The sequence below is a fragment of the Taeniopygia guttata genome, chromosome Z (assembly GCF_048771995.1).
Source record: "Taeniopygia guttata chromosome Z, bTaeGut7.mat, whole genome shotgun sequence".
Lineage (NCBI taxonomy): Eukaryota > Metazoa > Chordata > Aves > Passeriformes > Estrildidae > Taeniopygia > Taeniopygia guttata.
The window spans coordinates 67,206,335-67,225,681 of NC_133063.1; the positions used below are offsets into that span (position 1 = coordinate 67,206,335).

A 19,347-nucleotide genomic window follows, 5' to 3' on the forward strand; every position below is an offset into this window, starting at 1 on the left:
GGGCTTTGGTCTTTTTATTCAGTTCAAAGAGCTGTATTGTCTTTCTCTTTGTCTACATGAACTTTTGCATGGCTACTAAAGACCTAACAATCATTTTAGGTAAACAATCATTTAAAGGTAAAGTTATCCTAACTTTCAACATCATCAATAAAATATCCAGAATCCAACTTGATTCTTACCATGTATACAGTCACTTACTTCTCTCTTATGTACACTTACTTACCCAAGTTGTGTGTAATTGCTTGCTGATTTGGCTAATTTTGTCATTGATCTTGAATATGTCTCCTCTATTGTAGCCCTGCCAAAGAAAGCCATCAAAAGTACAATCAAAATGTTGAAGGTAAGAAAACTGAATATGCATTCTAAAAGTACAAAACAGAAGACTTTTTATGTGAGCTAAAAATTACTTCATTTAAATGATCTCTCAAAAGTTGTTCAAAAAATCACATTAGAATATTTTAAAAAGTTAATCTAAGAACCCTGTGACAAAATATTGCAGAGAGCAGAACAAGTAAAACCCAGGAACTTACAGCTTGGAAAAGATAATTCCTTCCTTTCTATTTGCTGTTCTCAACTGCCATTAACATTCCTTAGTAACAGACAGAACAAAGCATCACAACAATCATCTATCCAGCACTGCCTAAGCAGGAGAGTTTACACAGCAACAAAATAAAATGTATTTGTAAGGAAAACTTTACAATAAACAAAAAATATTTACTGAGCAATCACATAAAACAAAATGAAGTGTTGCTTAGTCCTCTTTTTGGGGATAGGCTGTTCTTTCCTTTAAGTTCTTCACACAGTAATATTTGAGCTTAGAAAAGCACAAAGTGTTCTTATATTTTCCTTTACTCAAACACACAATTTCACTTGTCTTTTAGAGATGCAAAAACCAAGGGTAGGCACAGACTTCCTCCTTAGAGCCTTTGCAGGGGCAATTGCCATGGAATCATCTATTACAGCAGTGACTCCCTGCCAAGTCTTTCCCTATTAATTTTCCTCACCCTCCTATAATTTTAATTTTTCACCCTAAACCAATATTCATTACGTAGTGTCAACTTAGATTTAGAAGCATCCTAGATATGAGTAACTATAATTGTCTCTTCTTGAAAAGCATGGAGCAATTTCTTTCCTGCTGTGTAATAGGACACAGGACACGAGAAAAGAGAAAAAATACAGATGAAGAATTTATCCCTTCTCTCAAGTTATACCATGGCTATAACCTGGGACAGAAGTTTTCATTTCTCCTGTACAGCAACAGTTTACAAGCAAAAAGAATTGTCTTGTGAAAATATGAAAATAAAGTAGGAGTATTCACCTGAAACAGAGAAGCTGTGCTAAAACCTACTGAACTTCCAAACTAACTATCCAGTTAGTTAGTTGGAAACCTATTTGGAGAAGGTGATTAAACTGCAACATGCAACAAATAAATTGCAGTAGATAATACTCAAAATGAAAAGTTATTTACCATAAAACAAAGTCAATTCACTTCATCCTTGTTCCACATATGATCATATCTCAGATGATAAGAAAACATTCAACTTTCCAAAACTTGGAAATCTTGCACGCCGCACAATGGCAAGCACACGTGCACCAAGCATAGACAATTATTTTTTGTTTTTAACTACCATGATGAACAACACATTTTGACTAATCATTTGTATCATCTATCAAAGTTTTCCAAATTTTATAACTTGGTTCTTAGTTTTCCTGTTTAAACAGAAGAATTCTGACCAAAATCCACATCCCTTTTCTTTGAATCAATTTACAGCATACTTCCCTGAACTATCTCCACAAAATTGGAGTTCTGCAATTCACCACAGAGTATTAACATATATCAGTTCAAAACACCAAGAACCAAAAGATGACCAGTTTAGTACATTTGTCCTATCAACTGACTTCACAGAGTACTCTGTTGTACAGGTAACAGACTACAATTTTCTTAGTAAATTAATTTTTACCCTTTTAAATGGATGTGTTTGCCTGGGATCTGCCAAACATTTTAAAGTTAAATGGAAACACATGCATTGCTAGTTTCATCTGATCTAGAAGATTCTTTCTATGATGCTTACAGGCAATTGGTGTAGAAAAACATCAGGAAGATTCCTAGACAAAAAACAACACATTTCGGTACCTACTTCTCTCCTAGAAAAGTAGTGTGATTTCTTAGATATAAAAAGTTTGCATTTTAAATGAATGTAAACACATGATAACTCACCTACATAATCTTCCCCATATATAAAGGAAAAAAAAACCCAATTATGCAGGCAGCTCAACCTTCTTATTTTGACTTCTTTAACAAACAAAATTTTCTACATGCTTTATAAGTGAAGCATGGCCTTTATTCAAGGCCAGGTTGGAAGGGGCATTAAGCAATCTGGTCCAGTGAAAGTCGTCCCTGACTACAGCAGGGGAGGTTGGAACTTGATCATCTTGAAGATCCCTTCTAACCCAAACCATTCTATAACTGATTATTTTAAGAACTAGTGTATAACCTTTCAGCACATAGATAACCTGTCCCACTCATGATTTACCAACATTAAGCAGACTGCCTGCCAGAAAACTCACTCCTTCAGATGACAAACTTCTGAACCACAGATCCAAGTGGCTCTTGGTTCTTTCAATACAATAGTGACCAGTAATAATACTGTGTCACTGAACACAGACAAGGACGAAAACTTCTGCTCCTTCTCATATATCAAGCAGGAATGGCAGATACAGCATAGAAATCTTATTACAAATTAATACATTTCAAATGCTTGTTTTTCTCAGTAAAAAAATCTTTACAATCTCAAAATGTTCTTACAGAAATTTTGAAATATTTTTTAAAGAAATGCTTAAGAGAACAATAATTTTAAAAGTTATTCCATATCTTATACATTTTTTCATTACCATTTCTAAGGCTAGAGGAAAGGAAACAATACTCTTCCCCAATTAGGCTACACACAACTAAAACACTATTCTGTACAGCACAAGTAACAGAGACTAGCTTCACACAGACATGGGTCTTTTGTGCTCTAAGCAGTCTGCACACCTAAACACACTGACTGACCCATCTCTCCTTGCCATGCAAAATCACTTCATAAAAAGTGTATTTTCTGGCTAGTCTGGAGACTCCAGCAAGCCCAGCTGACCAGATGACTGCTCTACTTAGAAAGGGTAAGTACTCCAACTTGCTAAGTGTTACCACCAACTCAGATCTGTCTCTACTTATTCAACAGTTTTCAGTTTTTACTCTCTTATGTATCCACTTCTGAAAAAAAAAGAGACAGAAAATAGCCAATGTGTAAAAAGGAATGGAAAACCAGATTAAAAATTCAAATACATGTAAATTTAGTTTTCACAGGGAAGAGTTCAGAAAATCAGATACACAAAAGCCAAAGCATAAAAACACTAGATCTAGATGGCTCCTAATACATGTTGCTCATTCACTTCACATATTTCCAGCAGAAGACAGTCTATAAAACAATATTCAAGACTATAATCTACAGAAGAAGGAGAAGAACAGATAACTGTGTGCATAATCTCTTAACTTCTTTGCAATTAACAAATGTGCAACATAGATCACGGACAAGACAATTGAACCACTGTTCTATACTGCCTAATCCAATTTCTTTTTGAGACCAATAATTTGGCCCATGTGAAAAAATGTGTTCTACTGAACCATTTTTATTTCCCAGGAAGTTGAATGACATTCTACAGTAACTTCACAACAGCAGCAAAGGACTTCACTGCATGCATTTGGACTCTCAAATATTTTTATCAAAGTCAGGACACCAAATATTTGAAGTCTCTCTATTTCTTTGAATCTAAACTATATGTCACAAGTTACTACCAGCTTAGGCTGCCATTTATTATTCATCCCTTATTGAGAAGAACAATCAATTTGTTCCTCAACTGCTTTTTGTTAAGCCTGGCTTATCAAGAGGTAGCAGAAAAGTATGGCTGAAGAATACACAAGGCAGGCTTAATATATCATGGAAGTAAGTCACTAGAAAGAACTAAATTTACTGCAGCTGGTCTGTGGGAATCCAGGGCTTCCCTCTGGCTGCCCCGGAGGGCCTGAGACCCTGGCAGGGGGTTGGGAACCCCCCTGTACAGAGCCCCAAGAGACACTGTCTCTGATCTCTGTCCATGGAAAAGTGTTTTCAATCTTACAGGATGAATTACAAGCTCTGAGTGTTTGATATGAGTAATAATTAAGTGTGGCACGGGTGCAAAAGTAAAATTTTAAGTTTCTAGATTAGGGGTTCAGAGGGGACAAGATGGAGAAATTGGGTGTGTCTTGTTCTTTTCCTCCTTCTTCATGCCCTCCATGTTTCACTGTAGTGTTGGCATTTTTCTGTTGGTTTAGGCTGGGGACACACTGTTCAACGTAGGTGACAGATATTGGCACATTATTGTAAATATAGCACACGTAGTTTCTGGTATTTAATGTTTGTAACATCCCACTGAGGGCAGAGCCCCACACGCTGCCCTGCAGGACAGACCTGCAGCAGGGCAGCAGAACATGTTAGAGATAAGCAAGAATAAACAACCTTAAAACCAGCACAGACGAATTATGGCTTCTTCTTTGGCAGTGGGGCAGAAAGACAGAGACTTTCTACAATCTCAGAATCATCAATACCCACAGATTCCAACACTGGTCTGCATCACTGACATGGGCAATTTTCCCTTAAGGAACAATACTGCAGCTTTGTTAAGTAAATTGCAATATAGCACTCAGATTCTACCTTAATGAGTTAATGAGAATTGAATTTTTTTCATAGATCTTACAAAAGTTGCTGTAAGATGGCTGCATATCTCTGGCACATCCTGATTCACACGCAGAAAAAAGCATTTCTTGAACTCGCATTGAAGATAAAGTACCCATGGGGAGCTCATGTATTCATACACAGTCATTAATCTTTAAATGTTATTTAACACTAGAAATAATTGGCAGAAACCTGAGCTGAAACATTTTAACATGTGGAAAAAGGTTCAAAGATTTTCTTTATTGACTGCAAAGGTAAATAACTTATTAAAGTTATTTTAAAAGAATTATTTAATTTTAAAAATAGTTAAATAAAAATTTTAATTTGCAGAAGCTTATAGATAGAAAAAAAAAAACCAGCCATATTCTTTTTACTAGGGATTTTGTGCAGAAAGAATTGTCAAGTTTTACTTATGTCAGTATAATAAAGCAAAGAAACCAAGTCAGGTACAGCAGCAAGTTATTTTTTACCATTTATGTAAGACCTTTCACCTCAGCACCAATATGAATAAAATGGAGCATGTCCAAAGAATATAACATACAAGAGACAAGAAGCAGAGAGAGTGAGATGGTTTCTCATCTAAATGTGTCCAGGTAAGGTACAGCTTAGGTCCATGATGTACTGGTATAAAACCAGAATGATTCCTAATTTAAAGAAACTTTCCAGGGAAATATTCAGGAACTCAGGTACAAAAGGCAAATATTAAAAGTGCAGGTTTGTGAAGCATTAAGCATTTATGCTAAATGTGAACAGTGTGATATTCCTCTGCTCAATCCAACTCAGGATTTCACTAGAACCCTTTGTGGCTTCATAATTCATTCTCTGAAACTGAGGACTTGAAAAACAGAAGATTCCTTGGTTGTACAGTCTTTCAAAAAAAAAAAATCTCATTTGGACTCTGGAACTCACCCATTTCTACTTAATGAAATGGTTTTTTGTAATTTTCTCCAATTCACTTTGAAATGATGCCAATATTAGCGCAACAGAGTATCTGTCAGATCTGTGGTGGTTACATTTTGTGGAAATTTGAAAGTACTTTTTAAACTGAGATCTACTAGAGGCCAAAACTTAAATTTTGAAAAAGTCCAGTTTGACAGCTTCCAATGCAGGAAGTCAGCAGTGAAACAGGTCCTCAGTCAATACCTTGCAACTATTTTCCCTGTGTTATCTAGTGGCAGAAACTCAGGAAAGGCAAAATTCCAAAGTAGGCATATAAGTAATTTTGTTCAGAAGGGAAATCCATATGTTCAATGTATCAGCAGCAGTCTTCTTTCACAAAGAACTAAATGCAGCACTAGGTCTCCTATTTGGGAAGTTGTCATATTTTCAGATTTCAGTCCTGTTCCTTCCATCCAATATAGAAGAACCTGTGTTATTTTCTGCATATTATTTTCTCATCCCTATGTATTGATCTCTTTCTTTAATAAACCTAGTGTCTCAGCTTCTGAAAGTATAGTTTTTTAAAAGTTTATACTAGCAGTTGCTAGTAGCCTAATTCCAAATCAATTGTAAAAATTTTGTAATTCTGATAATTTTTACCACTTTAACTTACCATTCCTCTTCTTTTTTCTTCCAAATGAAAAATTTGGATTAATTTATATAAACTGCTGGACACCTAATACAACACTTCTAGATTTTTATTCTTTTAAATGAAACCTGAAAAATTAGAAGCTTGCTATTAACTGATGCTTATAAGTTCCTATTCAGTTCTAAGCTAATGGAATAAGTATAGATATTCCTGTAGAATGTGAGAGGTATATTAAAATGATAATTGAGTTTTGATAATTGAATTTTGTTAACAGATTTTGCATGTTACTGTTAAATTCAATGACAAACAATAAAACCCACAAACACTATATTAAAAATATAGGATGAATACTTACCTTTCTCTAATAAAATCTGCTAAGTCCTTTGTTGACAAATGTCCATGTTTCATATTGTGATAGAGGACATCAAAGCCATTGTTCCTTTCTCCCTAAAGATAAACAGAAAGTAGAACAATGAAACACAGCATGCTGAACCTATGCATTTTAATAACTGCTTTTCATTTTAATCACTTCATCAGGAAGTTAATTATTTCTAATGCTTCTGCTTTTTAGCAATTGCTGTTAGTTCCCATGAATCCCATACATGTAAACTAAACTAAGATCACCTCAGTTGCTACCACTACCTTTTCTATCTATATATATCTAGGCTATAGTCAACAATATTTCTGTTGTAGATTTCTAGGGGTCTTGTATTCTTTCACTTCCCATCATATTAAACACATACTAAATACTGTACTCTCCATTTATCGTTTCATCCCTTTCATTATTTTAGATGAACTAAAATTCAGTTGGAATTACTTGATATCCTACTTCCCTAATCCTTCTCTCTTAATTTCTCTTCCCCTGTGTTTTGTAAAACTGGCTAAAAAAATCACTAATCTTTTTCTTCTCAGTCATAGCTTCTCTGTCTATTATTAAGTTTAGTTTTAAGACATTTTCCAGTGAGTACAGCACACCTCACTATTAAAACTGAGACACTGCTCTAAGCACTGACTAATAAACTCAGCCAGCTTATGACCTCTGGCACTATAATGAACTTCCTCCTTACAGCAAAAAGCAACAACAGAAATGAAAGGAAGGCAAGGTACAGCATAATAACACTGCTACTACTGAAGTTTTCCTGTTAGACTATCCATTCCCCTTCTCCCTCACAAAAGCTTCAAATCCATAATCCTGCTTCTATATAAGGTGCAAAGTGTGCCCTCAGGAAAACTGCTTGCATGTTCAGAGTGGAAGGGAAAGAAGAACAGGATGGTATAGAATAGAATGGCATAGACTATTTCAGCTGGAAAGAATCTACAGCAATCATATAATCCAACTTACTGAGCACTTCAGGGATGACCAAAAGTTTAATCATGGTGTTGATGGCACTGTCCAAATGTCCTTTAAATACTGACAAGCTCAGGCACTGATCACCATCTCGAGGCACCCCATTCCAGGGTTTGACCACCTTCCCAGAGTAAAGAAAGTACTCCTAGTGTCCAATCTGAACCTTCCCCAGCACAGTTTTCAACCATTTCTACATATCCTATCCTTAGCTCCCAGGGAGAGGAGACGGGCATCACCCTCCCAATCTCCCCTGCTCCGGAAGCTGTAGAGAGCAATGATGTCACCCCTCCATGTCCTTTTCCCCAAACTAGACAAGCCCAAAGTCCTTAGTGACTCCTCACAGGACAGGTCTTCCAGCACTCTCACCAACCTTGTTGTCCTCTCCTGGATGTATTCAAATCGTTCACATCTTTCTTAAAATCCTGAATTTTTAACAAAGGCAGGTCTATACTGCCAGTGAGAAATGCCCAAGAATTTGGTCTTGTACCCTTCAAAACATTTCAGCCTGTTTAGTTCTGCAAAAATTTGTTTGTGCAGCCATAAAGCAAACCTTATCAGGGAAATTATACAGCTGAAAAATAAAGCTAGCAAATAAAACCAAGAATCATTGATCCAGATCACTGCAAGGAAACAAATAAGCTGTATTGCTCAGCAGAAGAGGTGGGGCTAGGCGGAGAAGGCATGCAGGGATCTGCCGTCTTAAATAAGGAGAAGCAATCATGGGTGGATGGAAAAACTTCACAGCAGCTGTGTTAAGTCCACTTCCACTAAGTTTCAAGTTGCCTTAAAGGACACCATAGAGAGACACATAAATTTACAAATAATAGATAACTGAAGGTAATTTGATACAGATTGCTTTACTTCTTCCAAGCATTGGGAAGAACAAAACCAAAGGGAAAAAAACATCTTAAAAATCAGTTTCCATGGTTGCAGTAATCTGCAAAGGTGCACCAAAATTCAGATTAGTTTGGTATAAGTGCAATTACAGTCTGTAAAATGCACAAACAAAACTAAACAAAACACATGAAAATACAGCAAACTCGTTTTTTGGACTCTCCTTTGTAGAAGTAAGGCTTCTACTAACTTGAAAAGTAAAAGAAAGAACACCAATTACTAGAAAATGCAACTTTATTTAAATGTTGTCCTACTCAAATACCAGTCTAAATAGTTTCTTTCCCCTTTCACCCCTATTAAAACAGTTTTCTTTATAGTTAAAACCCCACAGTTACTCTGAATACTGGTGCACTAACTTATTAACTTTATGTAGTTACTTAATATAAACCCTGAATGCCACGGCATTATAATTAAGACTTCATTGGTATTTTCAATTAGAATACAGAATATAATTCTTATTTAACATCTCCAAAGTTGTTAGTGTACCCAAATTTATAGATAAGCATTTAAAAAAAATGTTAGGCACTTCTTCCTGAAAAACTAATAAAATTCTCCTTTATGAAATGTTCTTTGCTTTAAGGTGTTTCTTCCAGCTAAACCAACATGTTACCAAAATGTGTAGAACATAGGCCACTTCTAAACTTTTCATAATGGAAGCTTTTAAAGGGGCCTTCTCTACATTGGAGTTTCATACATTTCCTGCCAATTTAGAAATGCAGGAAGGGTAGCACAACCATGACCCAGCCTCTTGCTGCAGCCTTCCTGATAAACTGCCAGAAATGTAAGCGTGCAAATCTTTAGAGAATGAAATGAGCCTGAACAACCAACTGCCATCATTATCTTGTTCTCTAACTGTAACTGAAGGTTACTGCAAAGGAAAATAATTTTTCCACTTAAATTAGGTTTTCTAATTAGTCCTATTCTTTTTCCCGACTTTACAATGAATAGTAGAAAGAAGGACAGAGAAACAGAACAAATACTTTCCTCAACTGAGTCCCCTGAAAGCCTCATCTCTTATACACTATCAATGGTTATCAGATGTTAAGAACTTATGTGCAAGACTTAAAGTTTAAACAAAGCAGCAAGTCAAAAGCAGGTTCACAGATCTGATGGCCTATTTAAGTCTGGTACACCTAAAAAAACATGTCTTCACTTCTAAATTAATGTGAAGTATAACGTGTATTTCCTGTATCAGGCTCTATCTAAAAGCACAAACATCAAAACTCTTCACATGACCAACAGCTCTGATGACTAACCTGATTATGATTCTGCTCATGTTTGGAGACATACACATACCCAAACGAAATTAAGTATGGTGTCTCAATGCAGAGAGCAGACTTTAGAAAAAGCTATACAGCCTTTCCACAACTTCTCCATGCTATAGTTATATTCATGAAGAGCAGCAGAGTTAGGGCTCTGTATTTAGCATAACGAGACAGATGTATGTAGTGGGAAAAGGAGAAGTTGTTCAATCTACAAAAGCCAAGTATTCATCCTCTTATATGCACACATGCCATCAACACTGTTTGTGTTTTGGTTGTCTTTTCTCAACATTTCTCCTTCCCACACATACTGTATAGAATTCTGTACATGGAAATTTTGTGTCTTAGACACTTCATTGGGTGTTTTTACATGCTCCTTCCTAGTAGCAACAGATTAATAGTTGTGATCACTGGAAGACCAGTACTGGCCTACTTAAAAATAAATTAATGCAGCATGTAACAGAGGCAACTGATAAAACCTTCCACTCCCATTCATAAGCAATTACCATTCACTGGTATAACAGACAGTTAAGTCAGATGCAGATTCTTCTTCCACAAATTGCATAGTGGAGAAAGTCTTCTGCTGTCATGTATAAGATCAGGCTCTATGTAACAGACTTCAAGATCAGTTTAAAAGACCATTCTGAATGTCATTTTGTAGGTAAACTACCATCTGTTGAGGGTGATCCTGCCATTACTCAATAAAAAACAAACGTAAAACTGTGTATGAGAGTGCAAAATGTAAGTGGTCCTCTCTCCATATAGGCACCATTTAAGTACTCTGAAATCCATTAACAGTTTTCTCCTTCTTATTCAGAGCCAACAAAACTCTCTTGAGAAGATGGTGTTTGTTCTGAGATTTCCAATTCTATATTACTTTAAGAAAGCTCTTCTGTACCCAGAGCATAGATGTCCCCCAACAGCAAACCATTAGAGAAAGCAAGACTTCAAATACAAGTAAACACTTAAATAAGCCTACAACAGAGCATTACTGACCAACTTTTTACACAAAACAAATTAAGTCATGGAAAGCAAGAGCAACAAGTCCTCCCATTTCACTTTATTTCACAAAGATTTCCTCATGGAAATGAAAGTAGCCCTGTCAGCAAATGTGTAGTCAGAAATCAGCATTTCCATGACTTGTGCATAACAGGAAACACATTACAGGAACTCTGTGGGACTGAACTACTTAAAATACTTCACATTTTTAAGAATAAGTTTGTTTGTTGCAATAAAAATAATTCTGAATTTAAAATGTGCATTTAGTAAAATAGCCAGAAATTCCTAGGCAATCTGTAGCAGCATTTATTTTCTATATTTTCAATCAAATTGTTTGAGTGCAAATCCTGTCTCTTTTGGATTAAAACTGTTCAACATTAACATTATACTCTGTTACACCATTTTCTATTTACCCAGTACAAGCAAATGGTTACATTATGGTGACTCTGACTGGTCAGATACTAAATTCAGGTCTATGTAAACTCATTTCAGATGCTCTCACAAACATTGTTGCCATATTCTTTAAACTGTTAATCCTTGTTGCAGTTTCAAACAAATAACATGTCTTCCATGCTTTCTACCTAGAAAATAATTTAATTTAATGGGCCCTGAATAATAAAAAAAATACTCCTGTGATTAATATTATGGTCTTATATTTTCGAAAATTACCTATCCAAAAGTTTCAATTTCTGAGTGTCTGAAAGAGCTGTAGAAAATTGAGAGCACTGAAATGTGAAAGAAAAGCAGGCACCTGATGCTTACACAGGTAATTCATCTTCTTCAGTTCTGAAAGTTTTGAGAAGATTGGACACAAAAACAACTTGTCAACTTCAATTTTCACCTTCCTGTTTCAACATATCAAATAAAGATCAGCTCCAGAGAAGCTCTATGCCTATGAGGAAGGACAGAGATTTCCCACTTTAGGTAGGTAACTGAAAATATTTTTTAACTAACAAATGGAAGGCTGCCAACTTATGCTACATGCACACACACAGAGAGGATACTAAGTAAATATTGCACAATAGCTCTCCTGAAACAAAGCATCCAGATGTATGCCCAGCAGAGGAGTAGCGCTGCACAGACATATGAATGTAACCAGATGCCAGCAGGACAAGTCTTTGTGCCACTCATACTTACAAGTTTGTATGATGAAACACCTCGCCCTTGATAGAGCAAGTTTCTTCACAAAGCTATAATTATTAAACTAGGATACTGCCAAACTTTATGCTCCACAAAAAGTATTTGGAAGAAAAAAAAAGGAATCTTCAACACAGCCATTCTCAAAAGCTACAAGTAAAGCAATCAATTAAAACAGTTTTTTTTTAATTGCCAAAGCCTATTTATACATATGTTTTTATATGCCAGAACTTCCAAAGTTACCGAGCATAGAGTTACACAGAAACCAGTTTCAGCTATTCATAGAACTTCCAATAGTTTAATTCATTTGGTTAATTTTAAACAATTCATAACCAACCACTGACTGGTTTGGAAAGTGCTTATTTTTCTTGACTTGTCAGTAGTTATTCCTTTAAACTATGTCATAAGAATCACCTGCACTGGTCAGTTTAAATACAACATCAAAGTCTAAGTAATATTTTCCATTAAGAATACAGTAAGTCAGTGATAAACAACACTTTCTATACTCCCATACCAGTAACAGTGTACTCAAAGTGACAAAATGTAGCTATGCTCAACAGAAAGAGTTATGATAGCATTACCTTTAAATTATGATGTTGTTTGGATGTAGCACATACACAGCAGCAAGCATACAGTGTTTTATGACAATCCTAATTAGGAGTTGGAAATATTTGGACATGTGACTTGAATGCATAAAATTCAGTCACAAGAATCAAAGCCACTTATAGCCTGTACTGCTAGTTCATAACTTTTGAAATCCAAAAATATCCTCCTGGCTTGGAAAATTGCTCTAAAATGTCGTGCTGCCTTAGCAGACTCTTTCATTTTTCAAGTGTTAGTACATTTTTAAGTGACAGTAGAGGTCTCTCTACTTCAGCTTTACACATCTTGAAAACAGTCTTGTTTATCTCTCATTGATTTCTTACAGAACACTGAAGACATAGCAGGCTCATCCAATTTTCTTACATCCTCTAAGAACAAAAAAACCAAAGTGTACAATTATTTAAACACTTTCAAAAGCAGTGCAAGGGAAAAGCCTCAGGATAATTTTCAAGACTTACAACAAAGAAGGTAAGATTTGTTTTGTTTACACGAGCACATTTAGTAAGACATCAGCTTAAATAGTGTGTAAGAAATTGATACTTTTATACACATGTCACTCCCCTTTTCTGGAGAAATCATTAAAGTTTCTGATCTCTTAAGTTTCTGATGCCTTTCCTATGAATTACAGCAAATTATTAAATCAAGGAAGATCATCATACAGCTTCAGATCCAGACTTCCATTTCCAATGCACAATTTCAGTTGCAAGTTAATGACAGCCTCTGTGTCAAATAATTGAATATTAATTATGTTTTGGATACATTTTTAAATCAGTGCTTTAAAAAACATAATTATTGTATTCCATATTTCCAAAAATATTTTGTCTGGGGTTACCTAGAAGGGCAAGGAAGAAATTACAAAACAATCCTCCTGAAGTTCTACATACAACCATTACTTCCTTTCTCTCTACAAATTTCTCTTCATTATTTTTATTCACTGCATTTTCATGTATATTCTAATTCATATCTTCTAATTCCCATCTTAACTTTCTCACAATAAGTCAGAGCCTACATGGATTGCTTTTTAAGTCTTCCAAAGCAGTAGCAATTCTGAATAACCTACACTGAAATGTTAGTGCAAATGAAGATGACTAATGATTAAAAATGCACATTAAAAAAACCTATAACTTATGCCTAGTTCTGAGGATATACAGAAACTCAATACTGTCAGATTTTACAAATCCATCATTACAGTTAATCTTGAAAACATTCACCCACAGCAGGAAAGAAGAAGCATTCTCTATTCCTTTTAATTTTACTTCTATACAAAATAATGGTCTATGGTATCACAAAAATTTCTTGGTCAAATTTTGCCAAGTTAAGACCCTATCTAATGTCTTTGTCATTACCACAAGACAAATACTAACAAACTTCTTGTCCTACCTTGTGTCATTTCTGACATACGAGAAAAACCTGTACTAACAGAAGGAGTCATCCATGTCTTGGCACTCATTGGTAACCCACACTAGGGGTTTTGCTAACAAAGCCATAGGTAGAGACTCTGTAAAGCAGAAAGAGAGAAATGGGAATTTGAGGTAGGTATCTTCTACCTCATGCTTTTGTGAAGACACAGGCATGGAAATTGAACATATGGGAATGGCTCACTCTCACTGCCTTCACCAATTTAATCGACTTCCTAACAAAACAAAACACAAGTGATGAGACAATTAAATGAACTTACCACAGTACATAACAAAGCTTATAGAAAAGCTCAATTTCAGTTATGATAGCTGAATAAACAACTTCTGTTTTGCTTCAATCTTAGAAGATAGAAGCTTTTCAAATCAAAACGCATCTTTTAATATTAATTTTAATCTTATTTTTATGAAAGATAAAATTCTTCCACATGTTAGTTTAATACTGATCTCTCACACTGAGGCTTCAAATTAAGCAGATTTGTATGCCAAGAGAGTAAATCTAGTATCTTGGGTCATTAAATTTTAATAGTATGTTGAAAGCAAAGGAGTCAAACTAAGCACAAGACTGCAAACAAAACATAAACTTGAGCTATGCCTTATATTCAAGAACAGTGAAATTGTGAAATTAATTTTTCCTGAACTTTAAGCATAACTGCTGCTTATAACTGAAAAAGTATGCGTCTAAAAGATATCTTCTCTCCTTTTTACTTCAGTCTCAAGCAGTAGCAAATTTTATGTTTCTGCTACTTCTTGGTAGCAAGGCACACAAAAAATTAAATAAGTAGCAACTTTGTAAATAGTCCAGTGACTAGGAAAACACTTATTTTAATGTTTCGAAGTAGCAGAGATCACAAAGAAAACTAGTTGCATTTCGCACGAAACTCAATCCACTTAACTTTTATCCATATATATCTACCTACTTCAAACACCAGATATCTGCGCAGAGGTGACACACGTATATGATCGCCTGTGCAAAGGCAGCTGGAAAGCTGTTGTTCCCGTGAGCCGGCTGCCGCTGGGCAGTACCCCACGGGCACACGGAGACGAGCCACCGGCACAAAAGCGCGGAGCGCCGAGCCGCGGCTCTGCCTTGCGTGAAACCAGTGGGAAGCTGCGACAGCCCGTGCTGCTCTCCCGTACAGCACCAAGGCTCCCCGCAGCCCAACACCGCCAGGCACCGCGCATCCCTCGGCCCAGCGCCTCACGGCAACCCCCCACCCGATCCCATCCCATCCACACTGCCCCATCCCTGTTCCCGCCGTCTCTCCGCGGCGGAGCCCGAGCGCGGCGGCGCGGGCAGGGCCGGCGGTCCCCCTGCCCTGCTGCGGGCTGCAGGGACCCCGCTCACCGCGGCCCAGCCCCGCCGCGGCGGGCGCAGCGGGCACGAACCCCCCGCCGCAAGGCCCCGGCCCAGCCCCGGCGGTGGCGTACGAGCCGCGGCTGCTCCCGCGGCGGGGACCGCGGCTGCCCCGCGCCGCGCCCTGCCCGCTCCGCCAGCGGCGCGGCGTCACCGGCCCGCGGCGCTGCCCTACCCAGAAGCTCTCCACGAAGTACGCCATCCTTCCTCCGCCGCCCGGCCACCGGCGAGCCCGGCCGCGGCCGCCGCAGCCGCCGAGACGCGACGGAGGAAACGGGCGCCGCCGCTGCGTTCTGCCCTTCCCGTGACGAACAGCCGCCGCTCCCGCCCCGGCCCGGCTCCGCGCCTGCGCTCGGCCCAGGCCGCTGTTGCGCAGGCCCGGCAGCGCCGGGCGCCCTCTGGCGGGGGCGGCGGGCGGCGCCCGGAAGGCTCGGGGGGAGCCGGCGGGAGCGGCCGCGCTCGGCGCCGCCCTCACGGGGCGGGAGCCCCGCTGTGGGAAGGGTCTGCAGCCGGCGGCCTGGCACTGCTACGGGCTCCCCAGGGAAGCCGGCACAGCACCGAGCCTGACGGAGTTCAGGAAGCGTTTGGACGTGGCGTGTCACGGGGATACGAAGCGATTCTTGAGGACGTCCTCTACGGGGCTACGAGTTGGACTCGATGATCCTTGTGTCCCTTCCAACTCAGAATATTCTGTGATTCTGTGACGTGGCTTCACAACCAAGTCTTATTCCAGCCAAGTAGGGTAAGGCCCTTGAAAGCAAGGTCCTTGATGATGACTAGTCCCGCAGGGAATTTTGCTGACAAAGCATAATCTGCCCTCCTAAGAGCAGTGTCCCACAGGATTTTAAAGTTCCAGTGCCATGCTCCTAATAAAGATGCATCTCATCTAAAGCCAAAGTGTCTGGAGAAACTGATTAATTCAGGTCTTCATGTTCTTCAGTGACGGCTCAGTCTGTAGACCCTTATTTGACTCAATAAGGGGTATTAGCCAGTGGGATGATGCCAATTACTGGTCCAGAACACAGGGCCACTCAAGTGCCACCTGTGGCCAATCTGTACCTGGAGTCCTCCTTTTCTGTGTGTGTGTATAGATAGACAGATAGTCTTTGTTGTAGAGTCAGCACCACTGGACTCTTTGTGGGACTCTGGAGAGCTCCTTTTCTACCTTAATAGGGTGAATCCTTGCCCAAGACAGCAGTTAGGTTTTCACTATTGACTAAAAACAGAGGGCTAGGTCTAAGCAGCAATGTGGCTGCAGCTCATTGCCCAGTGCAAGCATGTGGTAAGTGCTTTATCCCAACTTGACCTGTGGTTTTGTCAGCACAAAGTTTTATCCAAACCAGAAAAACTAAGATGGTGATATTGTCAGATGGGTATTCAAGGAGCTCCCCATCCTTATGGAAACCCAATTAGTTCTGGTGTGAAAAACCTCACCTTCTTTTACATTGTCATTAACCATTTTTGTACTTTGTTCTGTATGTTATTAGGTAAGGCACAGAACAGAACATTCAAATCATCCCTCAGAACCTGATGAATTCACCAACTTGTATCAAATTTACACTGAGTAAAGACTTCAATGAAAGAAAATGGTTAGGAAAAATGTAGTTCAGAAGTTTACAAAGCTACAGAAATTAATTTACCTTTACTAGAGATGGAACATGAGCAGTATCATTCGGAAATTGTATTAGTTATTGGCAAATCTTTCTGGCAATGTTTTCCCAAAGTTCCAGTGTATGCCAAGTTGATAACTTGTCAATACAGAGAATACTCCTGTATCTCTTTCACAGTACAAATTTCTTTAGAAGTCTCAAGACCTTTAGATCTGGATCTCTCTCTTTTGATAAGTGAAGCATGTGTATTGTCATTTTAACTCTAGTAACACGCTGTAGTGTTGCAGACAGGTAAAACTTTACAAAAGGATGGCCTTGTAAAGTCATGGCTCACTCCTGCTGCTTTGTCTAAGTAGAAAAGGCTGCTGGGAGTGACTCAGCTGAATTAGAAATAGAAAAACAAGTTATATAACCATTGTGTGTTCACATCATTGTGTATAGTGGTTTGTTGGATGATGTTTGTCGTATTTTAGAAGTATGTGAGTGATTAAAAAGCTAACTGCTTAAAAAGACCTGGTTTTTGCAATAAAGGAGTTCTCTTTTGCACCTGCCTGGGGACTCTGCATTGCTCTGCTTCATAACACTATAGGACTACATTTGAAGAACTCTTATTTAGTCCTCTTTTTACTTAATATTATTAAGTAAGTAGTCTGCCTTATGTTGTTATGAAAAAATTACATGATTATAGTACATTCTGCAGTGTGCATTACAATCTGTAAGGATGTACACCAGGACAAACAGATAAATGCTGCATGAGCAGAGCTGAAACTTTCTATTCCATAGCAGATAGAAATACACCTTTCACAGGGGCAGATACAATGCTATAATGGAAGGAGTATCAGGTTCACTTCTACATTTCACAGAAAAGTTCCTATCTTCCATATTTTCAAAGCTATATAGTTCTGCCTAATGTGCTGCTATACTGGATATGAAGCAACTGTTGCAGCTCTTCAGCAATCTACCATGACAGGAATATCAACCCCATCCTCAAGTTTTCAATAGCTTTCCACACAAATTTGAGTGAAATGCACAATCTTAATATTAAACCATGTTTCAACATAGGTACAGTTATACAGAAAAACACTTTGATCTGTATCATGATCAGGATCGAGATTACATTTCAATATTTTTCTACATAGAGAAATCCATAATGGATTATTAAATGTGGAGACAATGTCCCTTATTCTGGAAGTCCCTGATCTGCATGTTAGTGACGTGTTTCAGAATACTTTGCAATACTGTAATTTAAAATTCTTTAATCTTATCTTCTTCCCTAGGTATTGGCTGCCAAGGGCTGGATACTAGGTTAGGTAGACTCTTTGTCCCAGTACAGTAGTTCTTTTGTTCTCCTCCTGTAGGAGGAGGCAGAGAGAAAGGGACATTATTTTGAAAGCCATAAATACACAGTGAACCCTGTATAAAAACAAGAATTCCTTGCATGTTTTCAGCAGTGTTCACAGAAGATCAAAATAGCTTTCTGGATTGCTGATTTTTTAAGTTTAAAAAAGCAGCTCCTCTCATCATCTACATAAGTGTAAGGTCAAAGAACCATCACAAAAAACCTCACTGGAAGGGTATGAAGAACTAAAAAGTCAGTTATACTAGTTCACTAGTCATATTTTATGTCTTGGTTTTAAAGAATTTAAGAAGAAACACTCTGGAATGAGTTGCTTTCCCTTACAGGCTTAACCAACTTTTCTCCACCAATAAGGAAAGAATGCGACTACAAGTAAATGAAAAAATAAGATTTTACTAACAATCGAAACAGCAATAGGCAAAGAATAACAGTAAACAATTGCTAGATACTTATTGCTACATCTCACAGGGTACCACCCCGCCAAGATGGCTCTCCCCAGTGGAGCATGTCTCATGGACAAAGCGAAAAAGTGTCAGTCCTCCCTCTGCTCACTGCTCCGCTTATCTCCCTGATGGCTGGCGCTTCAACTGGTATTCTCCAGATCATGGGGCTAGAACTTGTGGAGGGACTTTGCTTTTCTCTTGCAGGAGATGGTAGGGCAGGCAAGGCAGGACAGCTGGGCTGGGGTGGCTCATGGTCTTCCTCAGCCAGGCGCTGCTGCGGGAATTTGCCTTGAGGTAGACCAAGACCACTAACTGCAGCTTCTCTGAGATGAGAAAAAACCAAACCCAAAAGAGAACTCAAACCCAAAAAGCCTCTGTCCACGCTGCCTTGGCTCTAAAGCAGGAAGCCAAGAGCCAAAAAAAGCAGCCACACTGAGAGCCCTGCCTCAGCAAAAATGAAGAGCCCAGCAAGGCAAAAATTAGGCAAAGAGGCCAAGCTGCCTGCAAAAAAAGACTTCAAAAATGCTCACAATAGCACCCTTCCCAGTTCCATTTTCCAGCTGCAAGGTCTTAAAGAGACACTAACAAATTTTGGCCACAGATAGATCTGGAATACAGTAACATTCTGGGTTACCCATGG

The 19,347-nt window shown here is 38.4% G+C and overlaps 1 protein-coding gene across 9 annotated transcripts in view; it reads right to left on the bottom strand.

Annotated features, from left to right (window-relative positions):
• Positions 1-15,671, bottom strand: part of FCHO2 (FCH and mu domain containing endocytic adaptor 2) — an 81,919-nt gene extending 66,248 nt beyond the window's left edge. For 5 of the 9 annotated variants that reach the window (XM_030259086.4, XM_072922080.1, XM_072922079.1 and 2 more), the window contains exons 1-3: positions 15,473-15,671; positions 6,638-6,729; positions 224-298 (exon numbers count right to left, since the gene is read on the bottom strand). In XM_030259086.4, the coding sequence (XP_030114946.4) occupies positions 224-298; positions 6,638-6,729; positions 15,473-15,499 (194 nt within the window). In that variant the 5' untranslated portion in view covers positions 15,500-15,671. Of the gene's footprint in view, positions 1-223; positions 299-6,637; positions 6,730-13,905; positions 14,024-15,472 lie in introns of all 9 variants that reach the window. The other 4 variants (XM_030259091.4, XM_012577765.5, XM_072922081.1 and 1 more) reach the window with 3 other exon arrangements.
• Between the last annotated feature and the right edge of the window lie 3,676 nt (positions 15,672-19,347).